The sequence below is a fragment of the Myotis nattereri genome, assembly GCF_964212035.1.
Source record: "Myotis nattereri genome assembly, chromosome: 5".
NCBI classification, from domain to species: domain Eukaryota; kingdom Metazoa; phylum Chordata; class Mammalia; order Chiroptera; family Vespertilionidae; genus Myotis; species Myotis nattereri.
The window spans coordinates 21,660,328-21,681,276 of record NC_138080.1 but is presented as its reverse complement, the minus strand read 5'-3'; the positions used below and the strand labels follow the sequence as shown (position 1 = coordinate 21,681,276).

Sequence of the window (20,949 nt, the reverse complement as noted above, 5' to 3'; positions counted from 1 at the left end):
ACACTTCCTTACAATGATGTATGCCATTTGAGAATAAATTAATCTTCAGAAATCCATATCGTCTATGAAATAAACTGGAATTTGCATTTCTGATCAAGGTTGGAAATAACTATGTGAGTTTAGAACAAAGGAGAAAGGGAAAGACTCTCTGTATAATAGACATAGCATAAAGTGTAATAAAATGGTTACTTAAATTGTATAGAGAAGTTGAACAAACAAAAGGAAATTCCAGGAAATAAATAAAAGAAGCAAGTTGTACAAACACAATCTGATTAAAGGATCCTAACTTCTGGTTTTCAGTCTTGAAGCCTGGAAATCAAGTGCAGGTTTTCAGACTCAGCACAGCTGTTTTTTTTTTTTTTTTTTTTTTTTTATGGCTGTCATCCCAAAGAATCGTTTCAGGACCCCTTTTATGTCTTTGTTCCTGAGACTGTAGATGAAGGGGTTCAGCATGGGTGTGACCACTGTGTACAACACTGAGGCTGCTGCACTTGAATGTGAGCTGTGGGCAGCAGCAGAGTCTAGATACACTCCTATGCTTGTTCCATAAAATAAGGAGACAACTGAGAGGTGAGACGCACATGTGGAAAATGCCTTATACTTCCCCTGAGCTGATGGGATTGCATGAATGGAGGACACTATTTTAGAGTAAGAGTAAATGATACCAGAGAGCGGACCGCCACCCAGTAGCACAGCTGCCAATTGCATTACCATGTTATTAAGAAAGTTGTCAGAACAGGCAAGTTGAACCATCTGATTGAGTTCACAGAAAAAGGGGGATTTTCAAGTCAGTACAGAAGGTTAGTCGCAACAACAGTAAACTTTCTAACAAGGAATGCAGGGCACTTGTCATCCAGGACACCAGAACCAGCAGTCCACAGAGCCGGGGGTTCATGATGACTGTGTAGTGCAGGGGGTGGCAGATGGCCACGAAGCGATCATAAGCCATCACAGTCAAGTGTAAGTCATCCAACACTGCAAAGAGTGAGAAAAAATAAATCTGGCTGATGCAGCCTCCATAGGTTATACATTTACTCTGTGTCTGGATGTTCACCAGCATCTTTGGGACGGTGGTGGAGGTGAAACAGATGCCTACCAAGGACAGGTTGGAGAGGAAGAAGTACATGGGCGTGTGGAGGTGGGAGTCTGAGCTGACGGCCAGGATGATGAGCAGGTTTCCCAACACAGTGACCAGGTACATGGAGAGGAAAAGCCCAAATATGAGGGGCTGTAGTTCTGGTTCCTCTGAAAAATCCCAGAAGAATAAATTGTGACACTCTTTTAAGATTCCCTGGTTCCATGAGGTGGGGGTGACTTCCAAGAAAGAAGAAAAGAGCATGAGGACTTTTCATACAATCTAGTATTACTCACAGGGATCTAATACTACAGTGCATCTTCCACAGTCAAGAAATTAGTTTCAGTATTTTGGTCTGGATTTGATTCCAACTAGGACTTTCCTGTGTCATTTTAGAGTAGGAATTTCTCTCCCAATCTCCTTTTTCTTAAGATTTCATGTATACTATAGTTTAATGATATATTTTTCATGCATTTCAGGAATATGAACTGAGTGCTGACCCTGTTTTCAGCAGTGTCGGTGCTGAGTAGAGGGTGCTGAAGAACTAAAGTCTCTGCAACTCAATCTGGGGGAACGACTATAAAAGCAAATAATAGAAATATATAAAATAAGATTACAGATGGTGAGAGAACGTACGAAGAAAATGAGAGCAGGTCTAGAGGAGAACGTGACGGGGCATTCTGTTTTTTTATGGTATTTAGGCAAGATCTTCAAACAAAATGACATTTGAACAGAACTCAAGAGAGGGAGGGAGATCAAGGCCCTAAGGAGGAGCTGATAGGGTTTAGTGATCTGCTCAAAGTTAATATCAGAGTATGTGATGGGCCTTGAGTATAATTTTAGTCAATGGATCTCAACCAGAAATGATTTTGTCCTGAGGGTGTCTGGCAATGTCTGAGGGGATACCACTAAACAAATACAATTCACAAAAAAGCACCCCCCTCAATAATTATCTCTCCACAAATGTCAATCGTAAAAGGTGAGAACAACTAGCTTAGATCAGCACTTCTCCAATTTCAATGTTCCCATGAAGTCCCCAGGATTCTGGCTCAAATGCAAAATTTGATGCAGCAGGTCTGGAGGCCTCAGAGACTCTGCAATTCCAATGAGCTCCCTGGTGGTGTGATGCTGCAGGTCCTGGCCTGAGGACCACTCTCAGAGTAGAAAGGCTGTGGTTCTGTGTCAGAGTTAGCTGCTGGTAGTTTTAGGTCTTATGATCCAAGTATTGACTTTGCATGGAGTTTTAAAGGAATAGTTACTCACTCATTCTAGAGGCTATGATTAAATATTTGTTTCCTTTTTATAAGGGCCCTTGAGTGACACAAAATAATACTGAAAAATGATTTGTAGCAGGTAGCATAAGAACCTCTAAAAGATGTTCACATCGTATTCCCCAATAGTTTTATATATGTTATTTTTTTATAGCAAGGGAAAATTAGGGTAGCAGATGAAACAGGATTGTTAATTGGCTGACTGTATTTATTTTATTTTTAAAAAATGTTGTTTTAATTGATTTCAGAGAGGAAGGGAGAGGGAGAGAGAGCTAGAAACATCAGTGATGAGAGAGAATCAAACAAGTTCTCAGGTGATATTATTGCTGCAGGTGCTGGTCTGTGGACCACACTTTGAGTAGAAGGGTGTGACTGTGTTATGTCAGGTGTAGGTAGTTCTAGGTCTTTAAAACCAGAAATCATTTTGCATGCAATTTTGAATGCATAAGTGTATTCACTCATTCTAGAAGCTGTTATAAATTCATTGTTAAATTATTTTTATAAGGTTTTATAAGTAACATAATACGATATACTTCTGAAAAATACCTTGTTAATTTTTTTTAAATATAAGGGCCCTTGTGTGACACCATGGAATACATCATTGAATAAATTTTCATAGTAGGCAGAGCTTCCAAATATATCCACATAATATTTCCCAGAAACTTGTAGTATGTTACTTTCCATTGCAAGATAGGATTAGAGTAGCTGATTGAATAGTTGGCTAATCAGCTGACTTTAAGATAAGATTGGCCATAATACTGTAGGTGGGACTAATGAAATCATCCTGGTTCTAACATTTGGAAGAGGAAGGAAGAATTGTTAGAATCAGAGGGAGACTAAAGATGCTACACAGCTGGCTTTAAAGATGGAGAAAGGGCCATGTGGCATGAGAAACTGGAGTAGGAGAGGAAACGGATTCTCCCCTGGAGACTCCAGAAGTAACACGTCCCTACAGACATCTTTAAAAAAATTACTATTTTATTTTTTATCTTTATTGTTGAAAATATTACAGATGTCCATCAATTCCTCCACTCCCTCCCTCCCCCATCCAGTTCCCACCCCGCCCCAGTCCTCCACCACACTATTGTCTATGTCCATGGATTATGCATATATGCATATAAGCATACAAGTTCTTTGGTTATTCTCTGCCTGCCCCCTTCCCTGTGGGATCCATCAGTCTGTGCCATGTGTCCATGCCTCTAGTTCTATTGTTTTGGTTGGTTTGTTATGTTCATTAGATTCCACAAATAAGTGGGATCATGTGATGCTTGTTTTTCTCTGAATGGCTTATTTCACTTAGCATAATACTCTCCAGGTCCCTTCATGGTGTCTGAAAGGGTAATAGATCCTTCTTTTTTTAAAGCTGCATAGTATTCCACAGCTTTTTTATCCATTCATCTACTAATGGGCACATGGGCTGTTTCCAGATCTTAACTATTGTAAATAGTCCTGCTATGAACATAGGGGTGCATATATTCTTTCTGATTGGTATTTCAGGATCCTTAGGATATATTCCTAGACATGGGACCATGAGGTCAAACAGCAGTTCGATTTTTAGTTTTTTGGGGAAATTCCATGCTGTTTTCCATAGTGGCTGTACCAGTCTGCATTACCAGTAGTAGTGTACCAGGATTCCCTTTTCCCCACATACTTGTCATCACTTGTTGTTTTTAGGTGTCACTTAGTTGCCACCTGACATCTACCAGGTATATTATTGGATGTGGAAAAAAAAGGAATACTAGAACACTGCAGGTTAGAATGCACACTGTTGCAGCAATTTTGGAAGATAGTATGAAATTGCCTCAAAAAAAATAAAAATCAAACTGCCGTTTGACCCAGAGATCCCACTTCTGAGAATATAGCCTAGGAATCCCCAAACACCAAATCAGGAAGAATATATGCACCCCTATGTTCATATTTATTTACAATAGCTAAGGTCTGGAAACAATCCAAGTGCCCATGAGTAGATGAGTGAATGAAAAAGCTGTAGTACATTTACACAATGGAATACTAAGTAGCTGTGAAAAAGAACTATCTCTTATCCTGTGTGATAGCATGGATGGACCTGGAAATTATGATGCTAGGTGAAATAAGCCAGTCAGAGTAAGAAAAATATTATATAACCTCAGTTTATATGGAATATGATGAACAAAATAAACTGATTAACCAAATAGGTCCAGAGACATGGATATATAGCACAGACTGACACATGGCAGAGGAGATGGAGTTGGGGGACAAGAAGGAATTAACCAAATATATGTACATTTGTATAACCCATGGACATCAACAATAATGTGGGAAAGGCTCGGGTGAGGGCACAGAGGAGAAAGGGGGACATTTGGAACACTGTGAACAATAAAAAGATATCTTCATTTAAGGCAATGATTGACTGTTTCATGGAAGATTCTAGCCTAGGAGATGACTGCCTACTATAACCTGCTTTTAGTTAGAAAGTTTTAATTTCAGGCCATCTTATGTGGATGCATTAGGTTTCTGATTTTTTAAGGCTACTATGCAGGACCCCACCTCTGCCCTGAGCTTTTCAGTTTTAGTATGTGGCACTTTTTTTGTCTACATGACAAAAATTAGAAAAGGATAAATATTTTGCTTAGAGCTATGGAGGAGTCACAATTGTAGACAGCACTGGAATTTTTAAGCAGAAAGGGAAATATAATTCATTAAAAAATACACTAAGGAATCACTGACCCAAATGCAAAAAAAGCCCCTTATATATGGACATCAATCTTCCATACTTTGATGACTACAGCATAAAAAGCAATACTTTGGAAGATTAAAAATGGCAGCAGAATAGGAGGATGCTGCACGGACATGCTTCCAGGAACAAGCTGGAATTATAACTGAAATACGGAAAGGCTTCCTGAATAATCAATGGAAAACTCACAGAAGAGAACCCTGATACCCAAGGACAGAAGATGGAGACTGCATAGAGACTGGTAGGAGAGGTGGAGGCATGAAAGTGCTGGCTGGGCACCCACAGATGGCAACTGAATTCCTGGAGAGAGATATCAGCTGTAGGGGGAGGGGGGGAGTGTGTCACTGAGAACCCTGGGATCTAATCCTGAAGCTGGACTCCCCAGAAGAGAGCAGAAAACTGAGGAGGGTACCCATATAACATCTAGCTGTGAAGAGCAGTGGGGTGTCTGCTAGGGAGTGGCAGCTGAAAGTTAGCAGAACCCAGGACTAAGGACACGGGGGATAGAGCTCAGGAAGCAGACACCCCAAGTTTCCTGGGTGAGTCATTACCTCACACAGTGGAGGACATCCTTCCCACATACTAGTAGACATTGTCTTACCAGGGGGGAAGACAGTTGACACACCCTATTGGAAAACACCTTGCCCTGAGGCCACTTAAGAGATTAGATGTAAAAATTAGCCTCAAGGCAGAAGCAACTGCCCCACCCTGTTGAAAAAACTCTCACCACACCCGAGGACCATTGCTTGGGGGGCAATTCAAGTCAGAATCCTGTTAGTCTGCAGACAGAGGTGATCTTTGGAGGCTTTGAGTCTTTGCCTGATCTAATTAGTCAAAAACAGCCTTTAACACTGTTCTGCATTAGAGATTGAGAGGTATAGAGTATCTATTTAAAACATAGTCACAAACCCAGAGAACCAAAATAAGGAAACAAAGAAACAACCCCCAAATGAAAGAACTAGTGAATTCTCCAGAAGAAGAGATAAATGAAGCAGAGATAAGAAATTTATCTGAAACAGTTCAGAGTAATGATATTAAAAATGCTCAATAGTATGAAAGAAGATATAGTAACTATGAAAAAAGAACAGTCTGAGATAAAGAATGACATAACACAAAAAAGAACACATTGGAAGAAATACACAGCAGATTAAGGGAAGCTGAGGATCGAATCAGTGAGTTAGAACACAGAGTTGAAAATGTCACTCAATTAGAGAACCAAAAAGAGAAAAACAATTAAAAGACGGGAAGAAAGCTTAAGGGAGCTGTGGGACAATATGAAACCTAACAATATTAGAATAGTAGGTGTGCCAGAAGAGGCAGAAAGGGAGAAAAGAATAGAGAAGGTGTATGAAGAAATACTGGTAGCAAACTTCCCTAACCTGATAAAGGAAAAAGTCACAAAAGTTCAGGAGACACAGAGAACCCCAAATGAGAAGAACCCAAACAGACCCACACCCAAACACATCATAATTAAAATGCCAAAAATTAAAGACAAAGAGAGAATCTTAAAGGCAGCAAGGGAAAAGAAAGCTATTACCTACAAAGAAGTTCACATAAGGCTGACACCTGATTTCTCATCAGAAACTCCACAGGCTAGAAGGGAATGCCATGAAGGTAATGGAAAGCAAGGATCTGAGACCAAGATTACTATATCCAGCAAGGCTGTCATTCAAAACAGATGGTCAAATAAAGAGCTTCCCAGACAAAAAAAGGCTAAAGGAGTTCATCACCACCAAGCCAGCATTACAAGAAATGCTAAAGGTATTGCTGTAAGGGATTGCTGATAAAGGAAACAGAGAGAGAAACCTAGCCATACTGAATTAAAATGGCTATAAATAAGTACCTCTCAATAATAACCCTAAATGTAAATGGATTAAATGGTCCAATCAAAAGGTGTAGGGTAGCTGAATGGATACAAAAACATGACCCAACTATATGCTGTCTATGAGAGCCCCACCTCAAAACAAAAGACACACACAGGATGAAGGTGAAAGGATGGAAAAAAATTTTCCATTCAAATGGAAAAAAAAGAGAAAAAGCTGGAGTAATAATACTCATACCCAACAAAATAGACTTTAAAAGCATCATGCTAAGTGTAATAAGTCAGTGGGAGAAAGATAAAGATCATATGATCTCACTCATTTGTGGAATATAATGAAAAACATAAACTGATAAAAATAGAGCCAGAGGGGGAAAATATATATACTAGAATATAATAGAAGTAATCCTGTTATTGGCAGATTTTTAATATTTCCTACAACGTTTGTGATATCATACTATGTTAGTACAGTTTTGGCAATATGATTATACTTAAAGTCTTTTTATTCTTTACATATTAATGTTAATTGCATGTAATATTATTATATGTGAGGTCATTTTTCTTGAATAATTGGTGTTTATTGCATGTAACATTATCATATTTAAAATAGTTTTCCTTGAAATAAAAAAAGCTGGAAAAAAAAAATAAACGTTGACTCACGCATGCACCATACATATAAAGCTCTTGTTGCCAATCGCAAGCATGTGTTTTGATCTGTCACTGTCGATTGTGAATTTGGTTGTTTTTGTTGACATTCTGAAGCTGAAAGAAAGTGGTGCATCGGCAGGATATGTCTGAAGACCAACTATTGGCACAACGCACCTCTGAAGCCCAAAGAAGTCTGTGTCTCTGCCTGACACTGGGCTCCCATTTAAAGTAATTCGAAGACAGTTTTCCATGACGCCAGCATTTGGGATGACTATTAATAAATCACATGGACAAACTCTAGATAGACTAGGAATATTCCTACCTGAACCCGTTTCTGGACATGGTCAGTTATATGTTGCTTTCTCTTGAGTTCGAAGAGCATGTGACATTAAAGTTAAAGTTGTAAATACTTCATCACAAGGGAAATTAGTCAAGCACTCTGAAAGTGTTTTTACTTTTAATGTGGTAGACAAGGAGATATTAGAATAATTTTAATCAACTTATCAGTCATTGTATTTATCAATGTTGTTTTTATATCATTTTTTTGTTGTAAAAAAATCCTAGATAATAAAGGGTAATATGCAAATCGACCAAATGGCAGAACAACCAGTCTCTATGAGGTGCACTGATCACCAGGGGGCAGACGCTCAATGCAGAAGCTGCTCCCTGGTGGTCAGTGTGCTCCCACAGGGGAAGCACCGCTCAGCCAGAATCTGGGCTGACAGCTGGCAAATGCAGCGGTGGTGGTGGGAGCCTCTCCCGCCTCTGTGGCAGGGCTAAGGATGTCTGACTGCCAGCTTAGGACCACTCTCTGGGAGTAGCGGGGCTAAGCCATCAGTCAGACATCTCCCAAGGGCTCCTGGACTGCAAAAGGGCACGGGCCAGGCTGAGAGAATTCCCCCCCCCCCCACCCTGGCCCAGTGCACAAATGTCTTGCTTCGGGTGTCTAAAATAAAAACAAAAATGCAATACTTTGCACAGTAACAAACTTAGCGTTTAACAATTTTGCCTCTTCATATTTCAGGTCATCTCTGACATTAAACCCATATTAGATTAACTGATGAAAACTTGCCTTTCTATGTAGACTTCACTAGTAGATATACATTTGATAGTCAGTTTTTGTCAGTGTTTATAGTAGGAATTGGGGACACTGAGCTGAAGAGCATCATAAAGCCAGGAGACCAGTTATAAAGCAGAGTAGCATGTTTGTGGTGTAATTGCCTGACACTGAACTTTTAATTTCCAACTCATTCATCTGAAAGATAGCCATGTTGAATAAACATATGGCCACCTCTGTGACACAGCTATGAGATAAGCACCCAGGCCAACTGGCCCATGAAGTTCTCTTTATAGAAAGCCCTGGATAACATACATGACTGACCTCAGGAGCCACTCCCCTTTTCACTTTTATCACGCTAGCACCTGTTCTTTAGTTTTCCACAGCCTGTTTTTGTAAAGAGGCTTTATCAGTAGGGTTATGGTAGCCCCATGAAAGATATGTCTACATTCTAACCCTCATTACCTGTAAACGTGACCTTATTTGAAAAATGGCTCTTTATAGATATAATGATCTCAAGATGAAATCATCCTGGATTATCCAGTTGGACCCTAAAACCAATGATCAGGGTCCTTATAAGAGATACAGTGGAGAGGCACAGAGAAAAGAAGACCATATGTCTCCCAAGATTGGAGTGATGCAGCCACAAAGCCCAGGGATATTTGGAGTCACGAAAAGCAGGGTGAGGCAAGGAGCACAGCCTCCCTTAGAGCCTCTGGGGAGTGCAGCCTCTCTGACATCCTGAGAAAAGACTTCTGGCATCAAGAACCTGATGAAGTAAATTTCTGTTGTTTTAAGGCACCCATTTGGACTTAGTTGTTATAGGATCCACAGAAAATAAGTATAGCCAAGCCCATCTGTGTGGGTATTCCCTACAAGTGCTTTCACACTACAATGGCAGAGTTAAGTAGCTGCAACAGAGCACTGATGGTCCAATAATAATCTTTATCTAGTTCTTTACACATATGTTTGGCAGTGACGGCTCTAAGTCACTATCAGGTACTGGTTTTATATTCAAAGTGCTCTTTCCCATTGTAAAGAAATGCTCTGAATAGCCTCGCTGGTCAGAAAAAAAATATGTACCTATGTGACTTTAAAGGTGTGAATGCATTTACCCCAGATGAAAAAAAATGAAGAATCGGATCTGGGTAACTTGTACAAAGGAAACTCTATCTCTGCAGCCAAAATAATTTACTCTCCATCAAGTGCATCTTCAGAATCAATCTCTGGATTTCAAAGTTGAGGTCAAGGGGAAGTTTCTGGGAGGTTCCTGTTTGGGATGGGTGTGGTCAGGGGCATCACTAATCTCTGGGTCAGACACTTCATGTGACTCACAGTAGCTCAGAAGCTCATGATGTTATCCTGTCCATGTGTCCTGCATGAGCGCTTACATACCCTGGGGAGATGTTTATTCCAGGGGAGGTGGACACATCAATAGGAAGGGAATATGCATCTGGCCCCCAAGGTGAACCCATGAAGACCAAACTGGCAGAAAAGTTGCCTTTTATTTATGGTCCCTTGCTTTCAAGGGAGCTGAACTGCTTAGAGAACTGAGCAACAGTAAAACAGTCCATTTAACGAGGAGCCCTGAGAATTCAGCCTCTGGACCTCCCCCTGCAGACTCACCTGCAGCTCCTCAGCCACAGGCTAAGAGCATCCTCTCTGTGCCTCTCTAAGATGCTCATCTGCTCTGGGAAACCCGCACCTGACCTGCATTTCTTGCTCTTTCCACATCAATTGTCCAAGGAAGGAAGGGCCAGTAGAGCCAAATCCAGTGAGTGATGCCACTGGAGGTGCCAGAGTGAGCGCTGTGGGAAAGCATCGTGGGGAGAAGTAAAGCTTTTAATAACCGTGTCTTCTGGGGGAACAGTCAGGCTGATGAAATAGTGAAAGGGATGGACTCAAGATCTCACACATTTGGTGTCCTTAGGTCTGAAGGGCTTTCTTCCAACATATTCCTTCTCAGCCCCTTCTCTCCATCTCAGAGCACAATTCCACAGCCTCTCTCCTCCCACAGCGGGAACATACTGTCCCTTCTGTCTGCTCAGCTCTCAGGATTCTGCTTTATTTCAACCTTAGCATTTCCTCTTCTCTGTGAAGCATTGACAGAGTGAGCAGCCTTGTAGCGCAGAAAAACACTGAGTTAATGTCAGGGAGGTGTGAGTTCTAATTCACTCTTCTACAGCTGGTGCCTGATGGACCAGGGAACTCTTCGTACATCCTGTGGTCTTTCTCTCATCAGCACAAGAGTGAGTAGAAGGGGATCTCAGAGAATGCTCACGGAAGAACAGGTGCCAGGAGCCAAGTGCCCAGGACCAGTGCACCTGGCTCCCTGCTGGGCTCCTCACTCTTATTATTTTTTCCTCATTAGCAGGAAATGGCCTTTTAAACTGTTCTTGCATTTATTGCTTTAAATTTCAGATTATTTTTACTGTGTCCCAAAATAAGACAGGCCTTTTACATTGTGATCCAGCAATTATTGAATTTTTGCACACAAACACAGAAACACAGACACAGACACCGACACCGACACAGACACACACACACACACACACACACACACACACACACACACAACAGCTGAACAAAGGGAACCCTATACCCTCACCATGTAAGATGCACTCTCATATTTCCTTTTGGGCCTTCTTGATTTTTTTCTATTTCACCATTCTGGATCCTTTTTGAGTCTTTAATACCTAAAACCAGTGTCATCTCAGGGCTTTGGCACTGCCTCTTTTCCTACATAATCCTCCTTCCCCAAATAACCCCATGTTACCCCCTCTGTCTTCTTTGAGGTCTCTGTTCAATTGTCACCTTGTTGGCAGGGCTTCTTGAACTCCCAGTATAAAATAAACACCCATCCACACTCTTTTATACGTACTTTTTATATCTTCACATGACACCATCTAACTTGGTATATGACATATTTGTTGTATATATTCTTTCACTATCATTATATTCTAGGAATTTTGTTTCTGAGCATCCTGTACACTTTCCCTAGAGGTGGGAAATATTAATAAATATTCCTTAAGTGCATGAAAGCATTTCTCATAAAAACAGTGTAATCCACAACCACCTTGGACACAAAGTTTGAGGAAGACAGGAATTTCTAATCAGAGATGTCATGGGGGATGATACATACAAAAAATAAATATTGTTGTTTTATTCCAAAATGTAATAGTAGCATTTCAAATATGCTTGTAATGGCGATTTGTGTAAAACCTAATCATGCTAATTTTTCTTTCCAACTAGTCACTTCCACCCCATGGGACCTGGGAATGATACTCTGATTTCAGAATTTCTTCTTCTGGGATTTTCAGAGGAACCAGCACTGCAGCCCCTCATATTTGGGCTTTTCCTCTCCATGTACCTGATCACTGTGGTTGGAAACCTGCTCATCATCCTGGCCATCAGCTCAGACTCCCACCTCCACACACCCATGTACTTCTTCCTCTGCAACCTGTCCTTGGTAGACATCTGTTTCACCTCCACCACCGTCCCAAAGATGCTGGTGAACATCCAGACACATAGGAAAGCCATCACCTATGCAGGATGCATCACACAGTTGTATTTTTTCATATTCTTTGCAGGACTGGATGACTTCCTTCTCGCCGTCATGGCCTATGACAGGTATGTGGCCATCTGCCACCCCCTGCACTATATGGTCATCATGAACCCCCATCTCTGTGGACTGCTGGTTCTGGTGTCCTGGATCATGGGTGCCCTGAATTCCTTGTTACAAAGTTTAATAGTGTTGCGATTGTCTTTCTGTACAGACTTGGAAATTCCCCACTTTTTTTGTGAACTCAAAGAAGTGGTCCAACTTGCCTGTTCTGACACCTTTCTTAACAACATTCTGATGTATTTTATAACTGTGCTACTAGCTGGTGGTCCCCTTGCTGGGATCCTTTACTCTTACTCTAAGATAGTGTCTTCCATACATGCAATCCCATCAGCTCAGGGGAAGTATAAGGCATTTTCTACGTGTGCGTCTCACCTCTCGGTTGTCTCCTTATTTTATGGTACGATCCTAGGAGTGTATCTCAGCTCTGCTGCTACCCACAGCTCACACTCAAGTATAGCAGCCTCAGTGATGTACACAGTGGTCACACCCATGCTGAACCCCTTCATCTACAGTCTCAGGAACAGGGACATAAAGAGGGCCCTGAAAATATTCTTAGGGATGGTAGGTACAAAGGGGACAATCAATCTGGGGTAAAAAGTGCCCTTAAGTTTTGAGCTACAGAACTAAAAACCAGAAATTATGATTCTTTTGTCACTTTGTGTTTTTTAGACTTGCTCCTTTTGTTTTTTTTAAAACATATTTTTATTGATTTCAGAGAGGAAGGGAGAGGCAGAGAGAGAAAGATCAATGAGGAGAGCATAGTATTGATCGGCTGCCTCCTGCATACCCCCTCCTGGTGATCAAACGCACTACCCGGGCATATGCCCAGACGGGAAATCCAATGGAGCGCTCCTGGTTCATAGGTCGACGCTCAACCACTGAGAACACAGGCAGGGCCAGACTTGTTCCTTTTATACTGTCCTTCAATTTCCTTTGTTTATTTTAACTTCTCTATACAATCTAAGTAATTATTTTATTAAGCTTTCTGCTTTGTCTGTTATATAGACAATTTTTCCCTTTGTCCTTTTTTAACCTTCAGAAAGTTTTTTCCAACCTTGGTCAGAAATAGTGAGACGTTTTCATTTACTTCACTAGAAACATTGATTTCTTAAGAATAATTTCTTCTCAAATGACATATATCAGTGTAAAAAATTTGTTCTTGTCTTGTAAGTAGAATTGTAATAAGCAGTATTACTCATGTAGGTAAACCGCACTTGGCTGCCTAATCCATTGTATAATTTCATTCCATAAAATCTGAAACCTCAGTTTTCACCATGTGTCCCTCATTCTCTGTACATCGGTACCTTAACTGCTCTTCCTGATATTATAGTTTATCGTTGTTCCCTATAAGTCTCCCTCTATTGATAGTGATGCAATAGGATAGGGATGCCTGGGCACTGGCCTGGTTCCTACTTCTTGTTCCTCAGACCAGAGACAATTTCCTGAGTGGATGGACTCTTGTGGTCCTTCTTATAATTACAACAACCATCATGGAACTATGAAAAGGTAAGGTTTATTACTCACAGTCCTGTACCCCTAAAGCCACACATAAAGCTGTGTGTATGCATGTGTGTGTGAAAGAGAGAGAGAAATGGGCTTGGGCTGAAGGACTCTGCCTATATTGGGGACCAAGGGTATGATGGCTATGGTTTTGTGGGTTTGCTTTTTTAAAATGTATCTTTATTATTGAAAGTATTACAGATGTCCCCCTTCCCCTCCCCACCCCCCCATTGACCCCACTCCTCTCTCCCGTTCCCTCCTCAGGCCTTCACCGCACTATTATCTGTGCCCATGAGTTATTCATATATGCATATAGGTTCTTTGGTTAATTAACCCCCTTTCCCCCTGAAGATCCACAGTCTGTTGCATGCTTCCATGTCTCTGGATCTATTTTGTTTGTCACTTTATTTTGTTCATGGATTTAACAATTAAGTGAGATCATGTGATACTTGTCTTTCTCTTAGTGACTTATTTCACTTAGCATAATACTTCCCAGGCCCCTCCGTGCTATTTCAAAGGGTAAGAGATCATTCTTTCCCACAACTGCATAGTATTCCATTGTGTAAATGTACCACCATTTTTTATCCATTCTTCAATGGATGGGCACCTGGGCTGTCTCCAAATCTTAGCTAATGCTGCTATGAACATAGAGATACATATAGTCTCTCTGATTAGTGTTTCAGAATTCTTAGATTATATTCCTAGAAGTGGAATCACTGGGTTAAATGGCAGTTCCATTTTTTAATTTTTTTGAGGAAACTCCACACTGTTTTCCATAGTGGCTGTACCAGTCTGCATTCCCACCGGCAGGGTACTAGGGTTCCCTTTTCTCCACATCCTTACCAGCACTTGTTATTAGTTGATTTATTGATAGCAGCCATTATGGCAGGTGTGAGGAGGCACCTCATTGTGTTTTAATTTGCATCTCTCTGATGATAAGTGACGTTGAGGATTTATTCATATGACTTTTGGCCATTTGTGTGTCCATCTTTGAAGAAGTGTCTATTTAGGTCTTCTGCCCATTTTCTGATTGGGCTGTTTGTCTTCTTTTGTTGAGTTGTATGAGTACTTTATATATTTTGGGTTTGCTTTTTATTTGAAGCCTAAGAGCAGGAATTGAGGCAGAGGTAAGAAAAGTAGAGTCATTAATGTGGTCAGTTGTCTAGTTTACTCAGGGTTTTCAAAAAGGGAATTTTATAACACATTAATTCTTGTGTCAATATCACAGAAATTCTGTGTCTCTCCCTGTGTGTAATTCCAAATGACCGTTGCTCCCTATAGGTATCCATTGTCTAATGTGAACTTTCTCCCTTTGCTTGTTTTGAAAATGCTTCTAATTAAGAATAAAATTGTATATATTAATTGTTCCAAAACAAAACAATGAAATCTATAATAATAAAAGCATAATATGGTAATTAAATCAGACATCTGAACGTCTTTCTGGACATCATTCTGGACATCCTTCTGGACGAAGCTGTGGTGGAGGGGGCCAAGGCAGTGGCAGTTAGGGGCAATCAGGCAAGCAGACAGAGTGGTTATGGGCGATCAGGCAGACAGAGTGGTTAGGGGCGATGAGTAAGGCAGGCAGAGTGATTAGGGTGATCAGGCAGGCAGGTAGATGAGCGGTTAGGAGACCATGGTCCCAGATTGTGAGAGGGTCCAAACCAGGCTGAGGGACCTCCTCTCCGCCCCCAACCCCCGCTGCCATGCACAAATTTCGTGCACCAGGCCTCTAGTTTAAAATAAAACAGGAAGTTCATGGGTGAAGGAAACATGAGTGCTTATGCAGTAGTTTTGTCATGCACCTAGCAAAATAGTTATTTGTGATGGATGTATTTGAAATAAAGCTTATTCAAACACACTACTGTATTTTATACCTAATTTCCAGGTTTCAATGATGTAATTAGCTGAGCATCCAGAAAAGCTACCATAGTTAATGGTCAAACTTGTTTATCAAATATCTATCTGCCAGAGGAATCTACTTGGAAATATACATGAGAGGTTCAGAGACAGCAGGAGACAGTGAGGGACCTGAGGCTTGGAGGCCCACCTGCCTCCTCCCCCTCCCAAGTGCATGAATCTGTGCACTGGGCCTCTAGTCTTTGTAATAAAAGACAGATTGACAGGAGAAAAACAAACAAAGGTTTAATAACATGTATGCTTCCTATATATGTGGGAGCAAACTAGGAAAGCTAAGTAACTCCTGAAAATACCACCTTCACCACCATCATTAACTGAAGACAGAAAAAGGTATACTCTGCTTACTAATTGGAAAAATTAATATTGTTATGTCATACCATAGGCTCAAAATGGCATCACTCATGCTAAAATCCAGGATGCCAAACCCAGATTTAATACTGGACCTAATGAAAGTTTCTACATCTTCCAGAAAAACAATTTTAAATATATATTTTATTGATTTTTTACAGAGAGGAAGGGAGAGGGATAGAGAGTTAGCAACATCAGTGAGAGAGAAACATTGATCAGCTACCTCCTGAACACCCCCTACTGGGCATGTGCCCACAACCAAGGTACATGCCCTTGACCAGAATTGAACCAGTCCGCAGGCCTATGCTCTATCCACTGAGCCAAACTGGTTAGGGCCAGAAATACAATTTTAATCATCCAGGTTGATATCTTTTGGTCAAGCACCAGTAAGGTAATCTGTCACATGGGCCCTCTCCATCCCTGTAGAAAGAAGAAGGAATCTCCATGATAAAACCCCCTTTTTCTCATCTCCCAAACAAAAGATGTCAAGCCCCCCCCAACCCCCCCCCCCAAATTCTTTCTTTTCCATTATTAATAGCTGCCTTATGCTACTCTTTTTTTTTTTTTCTGCAAAAACCTTCTACTTTTGTACAACCTTTCAGAAATTTCTCTTAGTTGTTAGATGGGATGCTGTCTGATTCATGAATCACTTAATAAAGCCAATTAGATCTTCAAATTTACTAGATTGAATTAAAAAAATACCCAAAGCAATCTATAGATTCAATGCGATCTCTAGTCAGTCCTTGTTGTTGTGACCTCTAACCACTGCAGGGAGTTTCCTGCCATCAACTGTTTTCTGTTTGATCATGCCCGGAAGTGGGGGCTTTGGTTTCTTTCTCTCCTGCCTCATATCCATATAGAAGCCACTGGGACATACGTACTTGATAATCAAGGTTCCCAGGTATTATTGTAGGAATTCTGGACACAGAATTGAATAAGATAATAAAACTAGGAGATTAGTTATAAATCCTAGTAGCATGATACTAGTGTAAATACCTGACATTAAACTTTTGGTGTATGTGGCCTGTGTTTCAAAGACATCTATCTCAAATAATCCTATTGCCAGTTTTATGACATGGCTACTAGAGAAGTGGTCAGTTCTCCCCTCCCCACACAACCTATTCTCCTCTCTCTCCCTCTCTCTCTTTCTCTCTCTCTCGTTTTCCTCCCTTCCCCATTCTGAGACCTTCTGATGTGGCCCTTAGGAGGCTGTGTATCCTCCAGGACCTGTGGGTAATAAACCTTGTGATTTCATAGGCGCCTCATGATTGTTGCAATTTTAATAAGGACCACAAGAGCCCATCCAGCCACAACATTGACTGTGGTCTGAGGAAATAGTAGCAGGGCCCAAGGCCAGTGCCCAGGCATTTTCAGCCTATAGCATTACCATCAATAGGCTGAGACTTATAAGGAATAATGATAGAATCAACATTATCAGGAAGAGCAGTGAAAGTACTGGTGTATAAAGAATGAGAAACATAAAAGTTAAAATTGAGGTGTCAGATTTTCCTGGAATGAAGTTATATAAATAGTGTGAGTAACCAAGCAAAGTTTTCCCAGTGAGTAATAAAAGTTATGCTATTCTACCTATAAAATAGGAATACTTCCTTACAATGATGTATGTCATTTGATGCTGGGGTCCAACCCCAGCAGGTCCAGGGGTCCCCAAAGGTGTGGACGGAGTCGGCAAAGAAGGAATGACATGAAGACAGCGTTCAGTTGATCAGCAGCCTAGCCAGGATCTCTAGCCAGGATCTCCAGCCAAGTTCTGGTCTGGATCTACAGCCAGGTTCTGTGTCCATGTTGTCTTGCTAGGTTCTCCAGCCAGGTTCTCCAGGTTCTCCAGCCAGGTTCTGTGGCCATGTTCCCTCGCTAGGTTCTCCAGCCAGGTTCTGTCCAGGTTCTCCAGCCAGGTTCAGTCACCAGGTTCTAGTCAGGTTCTCTTGCCAATTTCTGTAGTCAGGTTCAGTCCAGGATCTTTTGCCATGTTCTCTCGCTAGGTTCTGTCTCTAGGTTCTGAGGCCAGTTTCTGTCCAGGATCTTTTGTCATGTTCTCTCCAGCGAAGTTCTTCTGTCTCTAGAGAACGTTCTGTGTAGGTTCTGTGCCTAGGTTCTGTCTCTCTTGGTTCTGTCTTCTAAGTTCTGTGTTGTTACATCTGTATTTATACCAGTTGATTCCAATCCTATCAATCTCTATTCCAAAGGTTAGGGCGTTTCTTATCTCCATTCCAGGGAGTAAAGATTATGTAGCTTAAGCATGATTGTTCATAGTTAAAGTGATTAATTACCTGCCTGGCACTTAGTTAAGAGGTTTTATTTCCTCCCTAACTTCAGGGGAAAATCCCTACCTGGGGAAACAACCTTTCTCAGAGACCTTGGTTAAAACACATAGTGCCAAGAAGGTGAGCAAACATATTAAGAACAGTATGCCATATATGCCAGGTCCCTTGAAACAGCAAGCATGGACTGGCTCCCGGCAATTTGAGAATAAATTAATCTTCAGAAATCCATATTGTCTATGAAATAAACTGGAATTTACATTTCTGATCAAGGTTGGAAATAACTATGTGAGTTTAGAACAAAGGAGAAAGGGAAAGACTCTCTGTATAATAGACGTAGCATAAAGTGTAATAAAATGGTTACTTAAATTGTATAGAGAAGTTGAACTCAAACAAAAGGAAATTCCAGGAAATAAATAAAAGAAGCAAGTTGTACAAACACAATCTGATTAAAGGATCCTAATTTCTGGTTTTCATTCTTGAAACATAGAAATTAAGTGAATTTTTTCAGACTCAGCACAGCTGTTTTTTTTATGGCTGCCATCCCAAAGAATCTTTTCAGGGCCCCTTTTATGTCTTTGTTCCTGAGAGTGTAGATGAAGGGGTTCAGCATGGGTGTGATCACAGTGTACAACACTGAGGCTGCGGCACTTGAATGTGAGCTTTGGGCAGCAGCAGAGCCTAGGTACACTCCTAGGCTTGTTCCATAAAATAAGGAGACAACTGAGAGGTGAGACACACAGGTAGAAAATGCCTTATACTTTCCCTGAGCTGATGGTGTTGAACGTATGGAGGACACTATCTTAGAGTAAGAGTAAATGATACCAGCGAGGGACCAGCACCCAGTAGCACAGTTATAAAATACATCACCATGTTACAAAGAAAGGTGTCGGAACAGGTAAGTTGGACCACCTGTATAACTTCACAGAAAAAGTGGGGGATTTCCAAGTCTGCAGAGAAGGACAGTCTCGCTATCATTAAGCTGTATATCAAGGAATCCAAAACACTGACGATCCTGGACACCAAAACCAGCAGTCCACAGAGACGGGAGTTCATGATGACTGTGTATTGCAGTGGGTGGCAGATGGCCACATATCTGTTATAGGCTATCACAGTTCGAAGGAAGTTGTCCCAGCCTTTAAAGAGTGTGAGAAAATACATCTGTGTGATGCAGCCTGCATAGGTGATGGCTTTTCTCTGTGTCTGGATATTCACCAGCATCTTTGGGACGGTGGTGGAGGTGACACAGATGTCTACCAAGGACAGGTTGGAGAGGAAGAAGTACATGGGAGTGTGGAGGTGGGAGTCTGAACTGATGGCCAGGATGATGATCAGGTTTCCCAACACAGTGATCAGGTACATGGAGAAGAAAAGCCCAAATATGAGGGGCTGCAGTGCTAGTTCCTCTGAAAGTCCCAGAAGAATAAATTCTGAAATTTGTGTATCATTGCCTTGTACCATGTGGTAGTGGTCAAAACTAGGAAGAAAAATAATATGATTAATTTTATATATATGGGTATTAACATAGTGAAATGCTAGAATTTATGTTTTTCAGTCATGGAATTGTATATTATATTGTATGTTATATTGATTATATAGCCTTTAAGGGTCTGCTGTGACACTTGTGATTAGGAATTCTTGTCCTATAGTAAGCTTTCCGCAAAGAGGTCATGTAATATACCATCTTAATGGAAAATTCTTTTATGCATTTGAGGAATTTATGTTGAGTACTGACTATCTTCTAGGGTAAGAGTATAGAATGCTGAGAAATAAAGTTTTCTACAATCCAATGATGGAGAAAGAATATGAATTACCAAGGAGAAAAAACACTGCTCTGTCAGATAGTGACAGATGCTATGAAAAAGAATAGCAGGCATAAAATAGAGTGACTGGAGGTATTGTATTTTACTGAGAGTTCAGAAAGACCCGCAAAGTGATATTTGAACAGAATCATAGAGAAAGACAGAGTGGGAATCATGAAGTTATCTGGGGGAAGTGTGTGCCCTGCTGTGGGAAGAGTCAGTGCAAAGACCCAGAGGGTAGTGTTTGTTTCAGATATTCAAGCCTGCAACCCAGCTAGTGCCTTGACCAGGGATGCAACCACGACCTCCTGGTTCATGGGTTATTGCTTAAGCATTGAGCCTTCAGCCGGACAATACCTACTTGTTTTTTTAATCTAGACTGATCAAAATGACTTCTTAGTTTCAATTGCCTTCTAATGCATTTTAGGTAGCCAATATTATCATCTGAAATTGTGATTAGTTTACTTTTACCCAAGACATGAACCTACTATTGCTTTTACTCTTTGGTTGCATTGGTTTGAAATTTCAGAACAGTGATGGCATACATGACAGTAGCAGGCATATTTGTCCTCTGTATGACCTTCAAGCAGATTCCTCAAATATTTTCTTGTCAGGTCTGTTATTAGCATATGATCAAGGAAACTATTTTATGATAGTTAGGCATTACCTTATGTACCGTTTCATAGAAGTGCTTTTATACAGTATCATTTGCATATCATGAGTTGATTCCTGTATATTTAGATGATTTTTTCTATTAGTTTATTCTAAGATAATAGACTTAATAAATTCTCAGTGTTAGAGGCTCATTGCTTTCATGGTGGACTGCTTCTGCTCATAATTTAAACCAGGTAGTCTGCACTCCATACACTATTCTATAGATTCGAAGAGTGCC

The 20,949-nt window shown here is 40.8% G+C and overlaps 2 protein-coding genes across 2 annotated transcripts; one reads left to right on the top strand and one right to left on the bottom strand.

Moving 5' to 3' along the window:
- Positions 1–336: 336 nt before the first annotated feature.
- Positions 337–19,716, bottom strand: LOC308519381 (uncharacterized protein; the record flags this gene model as incomplete). The annotated part of the gene is given in 6 exon segments (XM_081091342.1): positions 337–775; positions 777–1,252; positions 1,254–1,314; positions 7,701–7,797; positions 18,769–19,086; positions 19,089–19,716. Coding segments are annotated over 6 exon segments (2,019 nt in total).
- Positions 11,849–12,802, top strand: LOC308519446 (olfactory receptor 7A5-like; the record flags this gene model as incomplete). The annotated part of the gene is made up of 1 exon (XM_081091432.1): positions 11,849–12,802. One exon carries the CDS (start codon positions 11,849–11,851, stop codon positions 12,800–12,802), a length of 954 nt encoding a protein of 317 aa, XP_080947558.1.
- Positions 19,717–20,949: the final 1,233 nt, after the last annotated feature.